Source organism: Lepisosteus oculatus, chromosome 15 (assembly GCF_040954835.1).
Source record: "Lepisosteus oculatus isolate fLepOcu1 chromosome 15, fLepOcu1.hap2, whole genome shotgun sequence".
NCBI lineage: Eukaryota > Metazoa > Chordata > Actinopteri > Semionotiformes > Lepisosteidae > Lepisosteus > Lepisosteus oculatus.
The window spans coordinates 28,085,833-28,100,424 of record NC_090710.1 but is presented as its reverse complement, the minus strand read 5'-3'; the positions used below and the strand labels follow the sequence as shown (position 1 = coordinate 28,100,424).

The 14,592-nt window shown below is 42.1% G+C and overlaps 3 protein-coding genes across 3 annotated transcripts; 1 reads left to right on the top strand and 2 right to left on the bottom strand.

Annotated features, from left to right (window-relative positions):
• Positions 1-93: 93 nt before the first annotated feature.
• LOC102685274 (PEST proteolytic signal-containing nuclear protein) lies at positions 94-6,468 on the bottom strand. The gene is made up of 5 exons (XM_006639185.3): positions 6,363-6,468; positions 3,552-3,766; positions 2,991-3,065; positions 1,919-1,974; positions 94-1,643 (listed from the first exon to the last, which is right to left on the bottom strand). The coding sequence occupies exons 1-5, from the start codon at positions 6,406-6,408 to the stop codon at positions 1,535-1,537; spliced, it is 501 nt and encodes a 166-aa protein (XP_006639248.1). The 5' UTR covers positions 6,409-6,468; the 3' UTR covers positions 94-1,534.
• Positions 6,469-7,778: 1,310 nt separating this feature from the next.
• trmt10c (tRNA methyltransferase 10C, mitochondrial RNase P subunit) lies at positions 7,779-10,164 on the bottom strand. The gene is made up of 2 exons (XM_006639280.3): positions 9,949-10,164; positions 7,779-9,324 (listed from the first exon to the last, which is right to left on the bottom strand). Exon 2 carries the CDS (start codon positions 9,312-9,314, stop codon positions 7,959-7,961), a length of 1,356 nt encoding a protein of 451 aa, XP_006639343.2. The 5' UTR covers positions 9,315-9,324; positions 9,949-10,164; the 3' UTR covers positions 7,779-7,958.
• A 124-nt stretch (positions 10,165-10,288) lies between these two features.
• txnl4b (thioredoxin-like 4B) lies at positions 10,289-12,852 on the top strand. The gene is made up of 3 exons (XM_006639184.3): positions 10,289-10,525; positions 10,693-10,844; positions 11,763-12,852. Exons 1-3 carry the CDS (start codon positions 10,394-10,396, stop codon positions 11,926-11,928), a joined length of 450 nt encoding a protein of 149 aa, XP_006639247.1. The 5' UTR covers positions 10,289-10,393; the 3' UTR covers positions 11,929-12,852.
• The last annotated feature ends 1,740 nt before the right edge of the window (positions 12,853-14,592 follow it).

The following is a 14,592-nucleotide window of genomic DNA, read 5'->3' as shown; positions in this document are numbered from 1 at the left end:
GTAATTTGATTACAAAACAGTGGAGCAAATTAAACAATTTAAAAACTTGTGAAACCCTTCCACTTTAGAAAATGTAGAGGCAACCCACTACCCTTGAGTCTTTATCCAAAAGTTTATTTGATCAACACTTAAGATGCCAGCTGTATGAATAACAAAACTGGTGGAGCACACATTTCAGTTTTATTTACATCACTCATGCATTTGTAAATACAGAATTGCATATTCAGCAAGTTTTGCTTTTAAATACAATTTTTCCCCTGTAATGGTAATTTTACTATCAATTCCCACCCATCACATGAAGCCATTATTTTTCAAACAAAAGTTTAAAATGAAACCAAATATTAAAAGTACAAAACCATTTTAAACATAGGATTATGGGCAGGATATTGCCATATACTTACACACTCTCAGGCAGCAAAAGCTTTATTACAAAACAAGGGAATTCCTATTAACTATAATCTTGGGTCCTAATACACTGTGTAGCTAGTATCTAAATATTACCGAAATGCATACAAATGTCACAGTCTTATAGTGAAGCAGATATTTACAAATGCAAAAATATTAAACAATATACTGTACTCATGAAATATTAGGTCAAAAGATCTAATGAATTTGCTGGATTGAGAGTCTAGTCCAAAAGTAATTCCAAGCAAAGCTTAAGCAGAAACAATTGCCTACTTTAATAGTGAAGCACACAGAATGCAAAACGAGAGCTGATGTAGACAATTCATGACGGTTGAATAATTACATAACAGCAGATGCAGAACAGCAAATGTCACTTATCCATGGACATGAGATTAAACACTATTTCTTCTCAGATGAAAGAAAAAGGAAGGCTTCAAAAATACAGTAGCATCAACCATTTATTTAAAAACTATACATAAGATGGAATAGTACTAAAATATAGTTTGAGCACTAAATTACCAACAAATGGCTAATAGCTATATACTATGCAGTATTTTTCACAGGAAAAACTTTCACTATTATGTCATTGCTAAGAGCTGAAATTAATATTTTTAATAGCAGCTTCCATCTGTTTTGGTAAGCACTGAACTTTCATTGCCAAGACTGGGCAGCTAAATGAAGGGCTGGTCAAATTATGGGTGGGATTTTATTGGAGAGCAATAAAATTTACCAGCCTGTTATCCTTTCCTCACATATATGCGAAGTATGCTTCTAATAAGTGTTTAAACTTTAAATACTTTTATAAGCACTGGATTTGGCTCTTGTGCAACAATATGAATGATAAAACTAAAGATTAATAGCCTGGCTAAGCATGCTGTACTATTAAAGAAGAGTGCAGTTTCTCTTCTCGATTGAGGGAATGTCTTTTCTTCTTCACATAAGTGATTAAAAAAACTGCACAGTGACAAACAATGTCCAAAAGAGATACCCCAACACGATAACCATGTTCCACTGTGTTGTTAAATATTTTATGAAAGCCCCCTTAGCGTTTTAATGTATAAATAAAACAAATTGTGCTACACTTAAAATAACCTAAAAAATAATCCCAAACCCCAAATACACCTTCACATTATTTATCCGTGTGAGTTTTGAGCTTCCTTTCCCACAGTTTCTGGTGATCAGAGAAGCCATGCTTTCCTTTGTTGAATGAATTGGGTCCGGCAGATGTAGGCGTGTCTCTACAAAAATAAAAGACACATGCATTATTCAAATGTCAATGTGTTCGCCTTACACTAAGACTGTTTTCTCATGATCCACTTTACCTGGAAAATTTATTCCAAAGTCACAATGATGTGAGCAGGGTTTGTAACAAAGGTTTTGAGCTTTCCTAAATGCAGTTAAGAAACTTTCCCAGGATACCTAGGACATTAATGGGTCATATTTCTAAATTACCAATTTGACCCCAGTAGTGCATTACAATTATAAAACAATAGGTCAGTTCTCATGTTCTTACCTCCCAATGTTTTTCATTCTCATTTTAGCTTCTGGTGGCATTTCTTCAGGTTCACTCTGGGAAAAAAAAATTAACTATTATACTACAAAATGGAAATTCCTCAAGTTTATATAATAATTGTTAGTGTCCTATATAAATAGTGTATTATTGAATAAGCTATATAAATGGCTGAGACTCGAATCAATAAGATTAATCACGTCTATTTGCTGGTCAATATAACTAATGTTTTTAAAAAATAGGATGCTGGGACTTCCCAAACGGCTAAGGCAACAAAGGTGCTTGCCCCTGCGCAGGCAGAGCATGACCACGGGTCTGAGCGCAGGTAATGTCACTGATTCAGCCTTCCATGTGTTCACAGGCTTGGGGTTCAGTGTGGTACAGTGTCCTCCAGGCGGCACTGAACCTCCCGCATGGAGGTGTGTAACGTGACGGGTTAAAGGGCAACAGCAACAAGGGGGTTTTCAGGGTAAGGGGGAAAACAAAATCGGCACTGATCGAGTGCTTTTCAAACCACAATAAGAGTAAAATGTACACACTAACTTGTAAAACTCCAATTAACATCACGCAATAGACAACATTTCCAGGTATGCGCAGCGCCATATTCTGAGATTCAGGACGAATCACATCACAATTTGTGGGTTTGTGACAACGTGGCAACTATCCAGCGCTTTTATAAAGCTCACAATTTTGTGGTCAATTTGAAATTTGTAAAATGTTTCTATGCCTTCAAGGAATTTATTTTATAACCAAGATTTAATCACTGGTCAGAGAAATAGGGACTGGAGTTCCCCTGCACATGGAGAGTGGCTTAAGGGTGGGAGGGTTAAGAGATTCTGCCTACAAAGCCTCATTACCCCCTTCGGGCAGTAGCAGGGCTCACAGCTGCAAGCTGAGATGTAATATTAAGCAACTGGCTATGCCAATTACAGAGGTATACCAAAAACATGGCAGGTCTAGGTGTAAAGAAAAAGTACATATGCTTTGCTAGAGAGCTCACTCTGTGTAGAGTGTCATGAAATTCTTATCCACTACATTCACTGCTTAGGCTAAGGTCGGTTGCATCAATACTTACATCTTCATCCTCGTTAAACACAGCCGCCAGCGCAGGTTTCTTTGCAGGGAGAACTGGTGCGCTCTCTTTAGGTTTCTGCATCCCCCAAAAGAGAAGAAAGAAGTTCAACTTCAGAAGAGTAACCTTCTGGACAATATATTTGTTGGTTAATAATAGCATTGCACTGAAATCGTTTAATAATTGTCTTATTGCTCACAATATCATGTTCTAGATTATGATAAACTGTTATAGCCTTGCTGAAGTATAATTTTAATAATCACGACAATCTTAATGGACACATTTGTCACCCACCCACTGATGATTCCTTGATGATTTAGGAAGTGGGTGTAAAAATTAAGACTTGAAAAGTGATGGGTTACTCATGCACTGTAGTTTTAAGAAATCACACAGTGGATGGATACAGTAAATATTGGGATCCAAAGACTAAACACCGCATCACATTAGGGTCATCAACATGGAGACAGCATTTCTAACGTGACACTCATCTGAAAGAAAATCTGACACAGTTAACTTCTTGCACCCCAACCACAACACACCAAGAAGCAGGAAATCCAGACTCACACTAGCACCAAGCTTGATGGAGATCGGGGCTGGCTTCTTAAGGGCCTGGCTGCTTAATCCGATTTTGGAAACTTTAGGTGGTGCTGGCTGCACCATTGAGTCTCCGGCAGCCTCTTCGGCCGAACGCTTGTCAGCGCTTCGAGTGTTGCTTCCTCCTCCATTGCTGGAAGAGACAGTCTTAGTTTTCACACCTTTGCCTCCCTTCTCTTCTGGTCCTGGTGGAGTCGAAACAACTTACCAAGGTGAGCTACTTTAAATCGAGCAGGGGAACCGCAGCAGCAACGTCATTAAGAACCCGTTTTAGGGAGGGCCTCTCTGCAGCCTTTGCTCTTACTGACTCAGCTGGCTTGTCCGCTGTTTGTTAGATACAGTAGATAATACAGCAGCAGCTAAGAACATTGTCCACAGCACAGGGGCTCTCAGCATTGTCATACATAAATTCTTTCAAAGTACATTTGCTTTTAAAAATAAACATTTAGTCCCTGATTAAACATCAAGCACACAAAAGATATTCTGTGCATGAAAGTGTAATACAGTTGGAATACATATGGGAAGCAGTTTCATTTCTATTCTGCTAATATATTCCATCTCCAACTTTTAATTGTTGTGTACGTTTTATGCATGTTTCCTATTTCCTTGTAGGTGCTGCAGAAACAGGTCCAGAATTTGAAATGTTGGTTACTGCTTAAACTTACACAACAAAGTTGTTACAGCGGGCCACTTTACCACAAGCGACTAGCTTGAGTGTTATACCTAGGCAAGTGATCTCTTCTTCTATAAAGCCACTTAACCACAGAGCACTAAGTGACCCTTTGTGTTAGCTTTCATTAAAAATTGCACAGAAGATGTAGTCTTTGTGTTTCTAATACAATTCAACACTGGTTTAAAATGGTTCCAAATCACACTCATTAACATGAATTGGGGATATATAAATTCTTCACTCAGGTGTAAATAAAAATTATATCACAACTTAATGAGGCATACACCATTCCCATTCATCCCACATTTAGTGTAAGAGTTGTTAAAAAGCTGCTTCTTTTCCAATTGAATCTAAAATGGTTAGAATTGGCATCTGCTTCAGGTTCGTGCAAAATCAGTTTCAGCAAATGATACAAAAAACATGTCCTGCTTCATTTTATCTGGTGGGTGATTTAGATGGCCCTTTAAAACAAAGATTAAGTTAATAACTGGTAGCATTTTTATGGTGCTTAATTTATCCACAAAATACACTTCACGGGAGAGGAGACATTTTTCAGCGCAGCCCCTTTGCACATTTCCACAGGGCCGCCACAGCTCCACGGGACAAAGGGAGGCTGGCCACTCCATCAGTCATTCCCGCAGCGTCCCAGAGCACTCCCTTCACTGCCCAAACGCAGAAGGCGAACGGCGCCGTCCTGCATCACAGGACAGTCCGGGTGTGGCTCCGTCAGATTTTCACCACTCCGGCCCCATGAGGGAACCTCCCTGCTTCAGTCTGAACGCTGGTGCCAAGCAACACAGTGTCCTATTCTTCGGAATAAAACAGCTAGCTTGGCAAGGGAGGCTTGCGTGGATGTGCAAGGGGACCGCGTTGAAAAATAAGAGCTTGCTGAACATTTGACTTGCATAAGAACTCACAGTCCTCTGGCACAAATGCCAGCACAGGTATCCCTTTTGAAAGGATGTGTGGGGGCTGACAAATTCCCAATTGGCCTTTTCTCAATGAGTACTATACTTTAGTGCACAAAAACACATTTGAGATGTGACTGTGATTTAAAAACGTGGAACTTTTAAATGATAAACTTCCTCTGTGTGGAATCATTAGTTTTAATTGTCCCATTCCACCTAAATGTATCTTTATTGCAGGATGCATACTGAACAGACGAATTAACGCCTGCCTACTAGACTAATGAAGATCACTCCGAGACCGTTATTAATGGTCTAGGATTGGATGCTAAATCAATGTTTACACAGTTACAGCTTGGGTGTCATACCCCCATAGAACAAATTCTTTTAATTAATATTTGCCTAATATAACTGTTCACTTAAAAATGTAATGCATTCATGGTGTATAATAACGCACCACATTTCTGCATCGAGTTTTTCTTGGAAAGAAATGATACAATTGGTTGCCAATCATGTCTTTCGCCAATCCCGAAAACACAACACTGGTATGAAAACTGACGTTAAAAGTGCTGCCAACTGAAGGTAGCTAGAAAAAACCAATGTAGTGTGTGACAATCAATAAAATACATTACTGCCTCCCTACAGCATGCCAGATTTAAATAAGCATTGTTTTGTTATTTGGTAACAAACCAGGTACAATCTAAGTAGCCCGAGCAGCCATACCTACTGGACTTTCCTCCGCGAAATTATTCAACATTAGCCGAAAAGGTAACGCGGAAAAAAATAGTTTTACACTACAGTACGGTACGAATTGCGGAAGTTAAAAGAATGATTTAACATTAAAAATACACCAACTACCGTCGAACCGCTTAGGACCGGGGTACCTTAAAACCTTTAACATTTCCCGATCCCTGGAGTCTGGGAAACGAAGCCCCAGACCCGCAAAACCTAAAGATGAGCCGGCCGACGACAAAACTGGGGTTTGTGTCCACGGTGCGTGACAAACCACCTCAGCGTGAACAGCTCGGGGTCAGGCCTCCGCCGCCTCACGGCTGTTCACTCGGCATCTAGCCCTGCGCTACAGCGCGGAAACCACGCTAACGCCACGGGAAAGGACGCTTCCAGCCACGGAGCTCTACATTTCATTGCTGCATCGCCGATCTGCTAAGAGTTACACACGTATGCGGAAAAAAATCGGATTTTCACCTCCGTCATCCAACAGCTTCTCGTCGGTTCGCTTCTCATCGGCCATTTTCACTGACGAACACTCACCGAGCTGACGTCACGCCAGCCCTCCCCAAGTCCGGCCCAACTGCCGCCCGACTTCCGGAAAGGACCCGGATGCTGCGCCTGCGCGATGTCTGGCCCGACGCCAAAGGCACGAGCTCCAGCTCGGCTCGTTTGGGTCTGCAGAAAACGTCGGTTTCGTTTTCGAGAGTGATACTGGCTTGTGCATGTGTATCTTATAACTTTGGTCGCCCACTCAGAAGGGAAACCCTTAAAATAGTGGCTAAAAGTTAATCTTGACCTTGACTTGTTCAATTTAGAACAGCTCGTCATCATTTTGTTTACCAATATATGGTAAATGTTATATTTACACAAGGCCACATATATAAAATTATCACAATCTATTTCTTTGATATGCAATTTTCATTAATTTATATGCTTACTCATACGACTTTAACTCACCAATGCTGTCTCCTGAACCAACTTTCATTCTGAATGTACAACATACTTTATACTTTAATCTTAAATATGATACAAAGTTATACTGCAATGACCATTTGTCCAATTTCGGGCCAACCTTAAATTCCTTCTGCTTGTGTTCTATTCGTCATCTGTTAACTCCCTTTCCTGTGACCTACTCTCAGTTGATCCTAATTCATTGTGTTGGTTGTCTACACTCTTGAAGGTAACAGGGTCTTTTGATGGTGTGTTAAAGGGTACCCTCTACAAAAGGAATAAAGTACTGATTCAGAAACTTTAGATTGACTGGCTACTGATTGTTTAACCAGGGTCAGTTTGCATTACAGACTTTAAAACATTTTTTTCTGTACACAGAATTCTCTATAAATTATCAGGAATTATGGTGAACATAATATCACAAAGGAGAAAGTGGCTTTGAACAGGCTATCGTTAAAATAAGCACTTTCATTGCATACAGATCACACAACGCACAATTTAAAACTGTAAAAATAAACTTTTTACTTATGATCTTCATGTCATAAAACCTTTCTTTATGCTCTCGTATAATACAAACATATTACCAATATTATCTTTTTTTAGCTTTTGATTAATACTGGGGATATTTACATATGATAACACTACTGATGATCTTTATAAATTATGCAGATTATTTCCTACTGGACTATACTTGCAGCTGTAAAGGCACCAATAATTACTTCCGTTTTGTAACTGGGTGTACTATGAATATGTGTAAAAATATATATAACAGGAGCTTGCATGAATGTGCTGTATCTATTTAATATATTCATATACAATAATAAATGATATGTGTGAGATGCAAGACCAACTCATTTCATTTTTTATTAAGGAGTAGCGAAGATAGTATATGCTTCCAAACGTTTTTACTTTAAAAAAGAAAAAAAACAGCAGACCAAATTGCTGAAATGCTTTATTACAATTACACGATTTATTGAGTATATAGAGCACATGATTTATTTTCTATACCATTTCTTAAATCTGCATAACTAGAAAAAAAACCCAAAAGGTTCTACAATCTCATTTCACTAGAAGGCAGTGGCTGAAATTCTGAAGCGCCGGGTTCAAGATTTATCAGGGCTAATCTTCTTCCCACCAGCTCTTCTTTGTCTTCGCCCTGGAAGCGGTTTCGCCGCTCTTGCTGCCTTTGAAAGCTGCTCTTGCTCTCGGCTGGAAGGCCTCCTGCCTCACGAAAGTCCTCTGTTTGTTAAACGACGCTCCAGATCGCCCACATTGCTGTGTCTGCCGTTGTGCCTCAAAGAAGCCGTCGTGCTTCCTACTGGGCACAAACCTCAGCGCTTCCTCCCACTTCCCAGTGTCTTTCATCGTTAGTAAGATGCGCATCACTTGGTCCAGAGTCAGGTTTTTCGCGCCAATCTCCCACTGCAGGTACTCATCTAAGGGCAGCCGGGCCGTGGCCAGCTTGAGGCGTTTCGCGTTGGCCAGCGAGAGGCCGGTTTGGATGGACCTGTCCACCATCGCGCCCACGATATACACCTTGTTGTGGTCAAAGGCTCTCAGGACGTGGGGCGAGTCCGCCGTCAGGTACACCAGCCGGTCCCTGGGGAAGAGGTCCACATGCGGCTGCTCGGTGGCGGTCACCAGCAGCCTTTCCCAGGCGGGGCCGTAGCGCCTCGCCAGCTCCTGGAGGTAGGCCGACCCGGGCCTCAGGTGGCAGAAGTAGAGGTGAAAGGGGTCGGCGGACCGGCGGTTCCAGCCCTCGCACTCCAGGAGCTGAGAGACGGTGTTCTCCACCTCCCTCCGGGACATGTGCTGGTCGTAGCTCATGTCGAACACGAGCGGCTGCCCGAACTGCATCGCCTGGGCCGCCCGCCAGTTATACAGGGCGTCCACGGAGCGCTGCCAGAACTGCAGCAGGAAGGTGTTCCTGAGACGCCCCCCGCTGGGCTCCTCCTCCGTCTCGGGGTCCCTGCTGGAGATCTCGGCGGCCCTCTCGGACGCCCTGTGCTGCTTTTTTTCCTTCCTGGCCTTCTTGTGCCCTTCCTTGATGGCCAGGTACTTCAGGTACTTCTTCCTGGCGGACTTGGTGGGCAGCTCCCCAAAGGCCCGCAGCTCGTCCTCGGCCAGGTGCTCCGGCACCAGCTTGCCCGCCTGCCTCCACATCTCCACCAGCTCCCGGGAGGCCTGCAGCGGGGAGGGCTCCCCCTCTTGCCCCCCTGCCTCCGGGGAAGCGCCCCCCCGCGCCTCCGACCTCGCCACCGCCTTCCACGCGCCCAGGTCCAGCCCCTCCGCGCTCCCGCCTGAGGGCTGGCTGGCCTCCTTGCGGAGCCCCCAGGATGCGGACAGGGCTCGGCAGGGGGCAGGAGGGCCACGGGGTCTCTGCAGCCAGCCCCCCCGCCTGCCAGCCAGGGCCGGCCTCCAGGGCACGCAGCATCTGGAGACCACGCTGAGAAACTGTGGCTTTAGGAGCTTCATTCTACAGTGCCTGTTCAGAAGCAAAAAAAAAAGGCATTTATTAAGAAAGAAATTAATAATAATTGCTTACACTTATATAGCGCTTCTCTTGGCACTCCACTCAAAGCTCTTTACAGGTAATGGGGATCCCCTCCACCACCACCAGTGTGCAGCCCCACCTGAATGATGCGACGGCAGCCAAAATCTCGAAACATTCAAGTTTATAAGCACATTAAGCTTGGTTTTACAGGAAACACACACTTCAGTGCTCAAATATAGACTGAATTATGGTTTGTATCCACGCCCCCCATATAGTACTTAAAGTACATCACATCGTATTAGCACACTCTGTGAAGAGCACACATCACTCTGCATTTCGTTTCCTTTTCAGATTTCGGGGTGGCTACATTTTTACTTTAGTTTTCTTCGGCTAAATAATTTCTATTTCACTGATGGCTTACAGGGAGAATAATTTCAGAAAATGATTCACCGACACAAGCTCACAAGCAAACCCATCACACGTTATTCTGTTAAAAAGGGGGAGTTTGTACAAGAACCTCAAATTCTTTAACGCGCTAAATTACCACCCTCCCCCGAAATAAAGCTCTGTTCTCTTACTTCGAATATCATTAATTGTTTTGTTTCAAACACTTACGTCTAATTACACTGCAGCACTCAAGAGGGTTCAACACTACACATGCTCTAGTTTCATGCCGGATTAAGGTCAGGGGAAAAACTCTGCCCTCGGTTTGTGATGTCCCTCACATGCAGGGAAACAGGAGGCAAATACGTTAGTAAGATATGCTTGAAAAAATTAAGAACCCCTAACCCGTAGACTCCAATACTTTTTAAATAGTTCGAATACTTCACTGCATCTACGCAGCCGGATTTATAAATGGTCGATACACAGTGGCTTTATTAGAGAGAGAAAAAACAACGAAACAAACGTGTTTCCAGTCGGAACAAATAAAACTCCCGTACGCGGCGATGATCAATTCCGGGTCACAAATAGAATTCACTTCACTACTGTTTTTGTTATGATGGTGTAAAACTGTTATTTCCATTTTTTTTACAGCAATGCCTCCGTTTTAAAACAAGAGATGAGCTGGTTTCTACCAAAGCTATCCTGTAAGAAGGATATCGACGAGGTTATTAAGAGTGTGGCCGAGAAAGTTTTGGTGTTGCGGTTTGGGAGGGATGAAGACTCCGTCTGTATGCAGCTTGATGAGATAGTAAGAGCTCCCCTTTTTTCATTTTCAGATCATTGTGGGCTTTACAGCTATAACTTAACGACGTACAACTAAAGATCGAACGCAGAAGACAAATGCAGAAATTCATTTGAAAATGCGTGTCTGTTATAATAAATACGGGGTTATTTTATTATTTTCTTCATTTAAAGCTGTCAAAGACATCGCATGATCTCAGCAACATGGCTTCGATCTACCTGGTGGATGTCGATAAAGTGCCAGTCTATACGAGGTATTTCGACATCAGCTACATCCCGTCCACAGTCTTCTTCTTCAATGGGCAACACATGAAGGTGGATTATGGGTGAGATGTTATTAATGTAATAGATTGTATGAAGGGGGAAGGGACGGGGAGACATTCTTTCTTTAATCGTTTGTTTTTCGCTCTTCGAATCCTCTCAACCTCTCTTCCAGAATAACACATGAGATTCAAATGAATGATTTGTTTCTAGTACGGTGTTGTATGACGTTTCAGCTCAATTGCACAGGTGCAATTAAATGGTTATTTTCATGTATACTCCCACACAAAGGCATTAATGAAATACCAGAACATAAACACAGAACAACAGCAGCAGCAGCAAAGAGTTAAAAAACCTACAACTTGAAAAAGAACAGCAGTGTGAGTAAGTGCTAGGGGTACAGTGAAATAATCTGACAGTTTGTGGGAAGAAACTGTCTCTGAATCTGGTGGTTTGTCTCTTTATGCTCCTATAACGCTGACCAGAGGGAAGGCGGGAGAAAAGTAAGAAACCAGGATGACTGGTGTCCTTAGCGATACTCCCAGCCTTCCTGAGACAGCGAGTTGTAAAAATGTCCACAGTACAAGGGAGCTGTACCCCAGTGATGGACTGGGCTGACCTGACCACCCCCTGTAACGCCTTCCGGTCAGACAGTGAGCTGCTGTGATCCCACACGTGAGCACACTCTCAGTGGCGCACCTGTAGAAGGTGGTAAGGACAGCTGAAGATTGGTTAATTTGCTGCTTGGGAAGGCAAAGAATGTAGAGTGACCTATTCAAGACATGTAAAACGACTTGATGTAGATGTTTGATTTTATACCTTGTTGGTGTTCTGTGAAGTTTGTTTTTTTTGCCGTGACGTTCTTTCATAAATACAATTATTTGTACCGTTCAGGGGGGATGCACAGTTCTGTCCTTGTTTAGACTTCTTGCCGCTCAAGGTCTCCACTCATATTATCATTCTTTCTCCTGGTATTTGTTTAGGTCTCCGGATCACACCAAATTTGTGGGAAGTTTTAAAACCAAGCAGGACTTTGTCGACCTGATTGAGGTGATTTATCGAGGGGCAATGAGAGGAAAGCTCATCGTGCAGAGCCCTATCGACCCCAGGGATGTTCCGAAATACGATCTTCTCTACCAAGGAATATAGGTTGGGTTGCAGTTTATATTCCGATGCTGCAGGGTCGTGACTACAGAACAGGACTTTGCATGAAGGAAGACAAAAGTTTGGGAATGTGTACTGCTGAAGGAAAGGAACTTTCTCGTGTTAAATTCTGCCACCTGTGAAGAGGAGTTCAGCCGTCTGGTGTGACTTTCTTTCACATCCCTTAGTAGTACGTGTCTGGGAACGGTGGGACACAGTAGCTTGTCATTTGCTGTAACTGGGCTTCTGTAGTCAGACATTTTGTTCTCGATATGTGAAACAATCATACTGGTGCGTCATTCAGTTCGCCCTTCCTGTCCTATTTTTAAAAAGGAGAACGTCAGGTGTTTCTGAATGATGCATAAGAGGCAGACATGCTTTGACCCCGTTTTCTTCTGCATATTTTCATATTTTGAATCTATTATGAAACACGGGTTCTGAGAAAGCAATGAATGTTTCCTGAGGGATAAAAGTGGCCTTTTTGGCTTGTTGTATTTTTTCAACAGTGTTCCAGATGTTTTCGGTTTGTATTAAAAGCTAAGTGAGTGTAGTACTCAATTATTTCTTTGTTACCATTAAACATTGAAAATAAAAGAGCCTTAAAACACGTTTGAAACCTTTGGTCAAAAAGCTTCGTTTAATGTACTGTAGTACCACACACAACCACAAGTGCATTCACTTACAATGCCTTGGCGATGTTCAAGTGAATCTGAAAAAAAAAAGCAAATATAAAATTCATTATGATGATAGCAATTGTTGATTACATGTTCAAAATAAAAGGCAGATTTGGGCTCAGTTGGAAACTCTTATAAAGTGAAAAGGATTTCTATTTTTGGCTCAGATGATTTATGAATTATTTGTTTTTTATCAATTAAAATATGTTAAGTATGGATCTGTGTTTGATAATAAAGAGACGGCTGTGCTTTAAAATGTAGTGTGATGGTGGTAATGTATATCTCATGATCTGGAGTGTGTTGCATTGCAAAACCTTTGGTACTGTCAGCAGGAGAATTCAGTTCTTGGGAGGTCCTGTCTGCTGTGGTTTCCAGCCTGAGCAGTCATATAATTAACCTGATAATTATATGTTTTTTACAGTTGATTGCTCACAACATTAAGTTCCCTAAAGGTAGAGGTGTAGAGTTACAGCACCTGACAACTTGATTTAAAGTACTGCAATCCTGATTATTAAACTTTGTAGCTGAGAGCTCCCGTGGAGCAAGATCAGAGAACCCTAAGTCTGAGACCCTGGCTGTACCCTAAAACATTTCGGTTATTTGCCCCTTTGTGACTTCATCCCCTTGACCTTATTCCACTGATTTAGCCATTAAAGTTAATAACCAGCACATGTAGTACGCTGAAGTTCAGTTAACATATCCTCGGTTATCTGCCATTTACAATACTCAGCTACCCTTGAAACGCATGCCTAGCAGAACATAGCTTTTCAGATCAGTCAGTTCTTGCAGTGAATAAATAGCTTTACATCGGGGTGGAGCTCCTCTAGTTGGTTGATGAGGTATGGTTTTTGTGATAAAGTGTGACCTTTGAGATGTGCCTAGTATGAAGACCTGTATTGGATTGCCCCACCAGTGGCATCTCTGATGTGGATCATGAGATGGGATCACATCTCCAGAACATGTTGCCAGATCTACAGAGGTGGAGACACTGAATCAGTTCCCTGTTCCTGCCTGTTCAGCAGAGCCAGTTTCACTACAACACACACCAAGAAAGGAGATCCACACTGTCATTCCTGCAGGTTTAGGAATTTGTCATAAGTGCATATTCTGATATACGTGAAACAACCTCTCTTGTGTTCACACCAATCTGTTTTTTTCTTGTTGAATGTAATCAAGATCTGGAATGTAAAAGGGTGCTTATTTTCTTTACTTCTGTAGGACTGGAGATCTTTTCCCCTGAGTATCGGGCCCTATAGCACCAGTCCACAATGGTTTCTTATAAGAATGTTTTTTGTTTAAAATGGCTGCTGCAGCTTTGTCAATATTATGTATCCCTGGTTTACAGTCATAATTTTAATTAAGTCTATCTTGTTATCTTTTTAATCACTAACTACAAGTTATAAATTAAGCATCCATTTTTTTTACTGATTATACTGGTTATTTGGTAATAAGGGCTGAACTGAAGGAGGAACATGGGTACCTTGGTTTCTAGTTGTAGGCTGTCCTGGTCAGATATAGACCTTTGTAGATCTTGCCAAATTTACTTTTTAGTTTTTTTGTGTGCGTGTGTGATCTGGAAGATGTGAATATGGGGGAAGAGTTTGAGAGCTTCACACTGCAACTTCACATACCATCTATAAAAGCCTCTTTCGGTTTAAAACATATGTTAATGATAAGCACGTGGTCTTGTATACACGTGATAGCTCTAGCCCTGAAAACAGATGGCTAGATTAGTACTCAGTTCAAGTTCAGAGCTGGAGAGGCTAAATTCCACTTTGTCTGTGCAGAATCTGCACTAAAATTTCCTTCTGAATTCAACTGATGAAGCCATATCTCGATTCTTCTTCCAGATTCCACGCTGGACAAGCACACTGGCCTAGGTACCTCCTCCCCTTGGCTCAGGTGATGAGTGGTTTCTCACTCCTCTTGCTGATCTGCTGCTATGTAATTCCCTAGGGGAGCTAGATCATGAGCTGCTGCACATCACCTAGGGTAG

Excerpts from the sequence above, each read along its gene's own strand:
- LOC102685274 (XM_006639185.3), bottom strand. The coding sequence starts at position 6,408 with ATGGCCGATGAGAAGCGAACCGACGAGAAGCTGTTGGATGACGGAG. Across the intron at positions 3,767-6,362 it reads GAAGCTGTTGGATGACGGAG|GACCAGAAGAGAAGGGAGGC; the intron begins GTGAAAATCCGA and ends CGACTCCACCAG. Across the intron at positions 3,066-3,551 it reads CCATCAAGCTTGGTGCTAGT|AAACCTAAAGAGAGCGCACC; the intron begins GTGAGTCTGGAT and ends TGGGGGATGCAG.
- trmt10c (XM_006639280.3), bottom strand. The coding sequence starts at position 9,314 with ATGAAGCTCCTAAAGCCACAGTTTCTCAGCGTGGTCTCCAGATGCTGC.
- txnl4b (XM_006639184.3), top strand. The coding sequence starts at position 10,394 with ATGAGCTGGTTTCTACCAAAGCTATCCTGTAAGAAGGATATCGACGAG. Across the intron at positions 10,526-10,692 it reads GTATGCAGCTTGATGAGATA|CTGTCAAAGACATCGCATGA; the intron begins GTAAGAGCTCCC and ends CTTCATTTAAAG. Across the intron at positions 10,845-11,762 it reads CACATGAAGGTGGATTATGG|GTCTCCGGATCACACCAAAT; the intron begins GTGAGATGTTAT and ends GTATTTGTTTAG.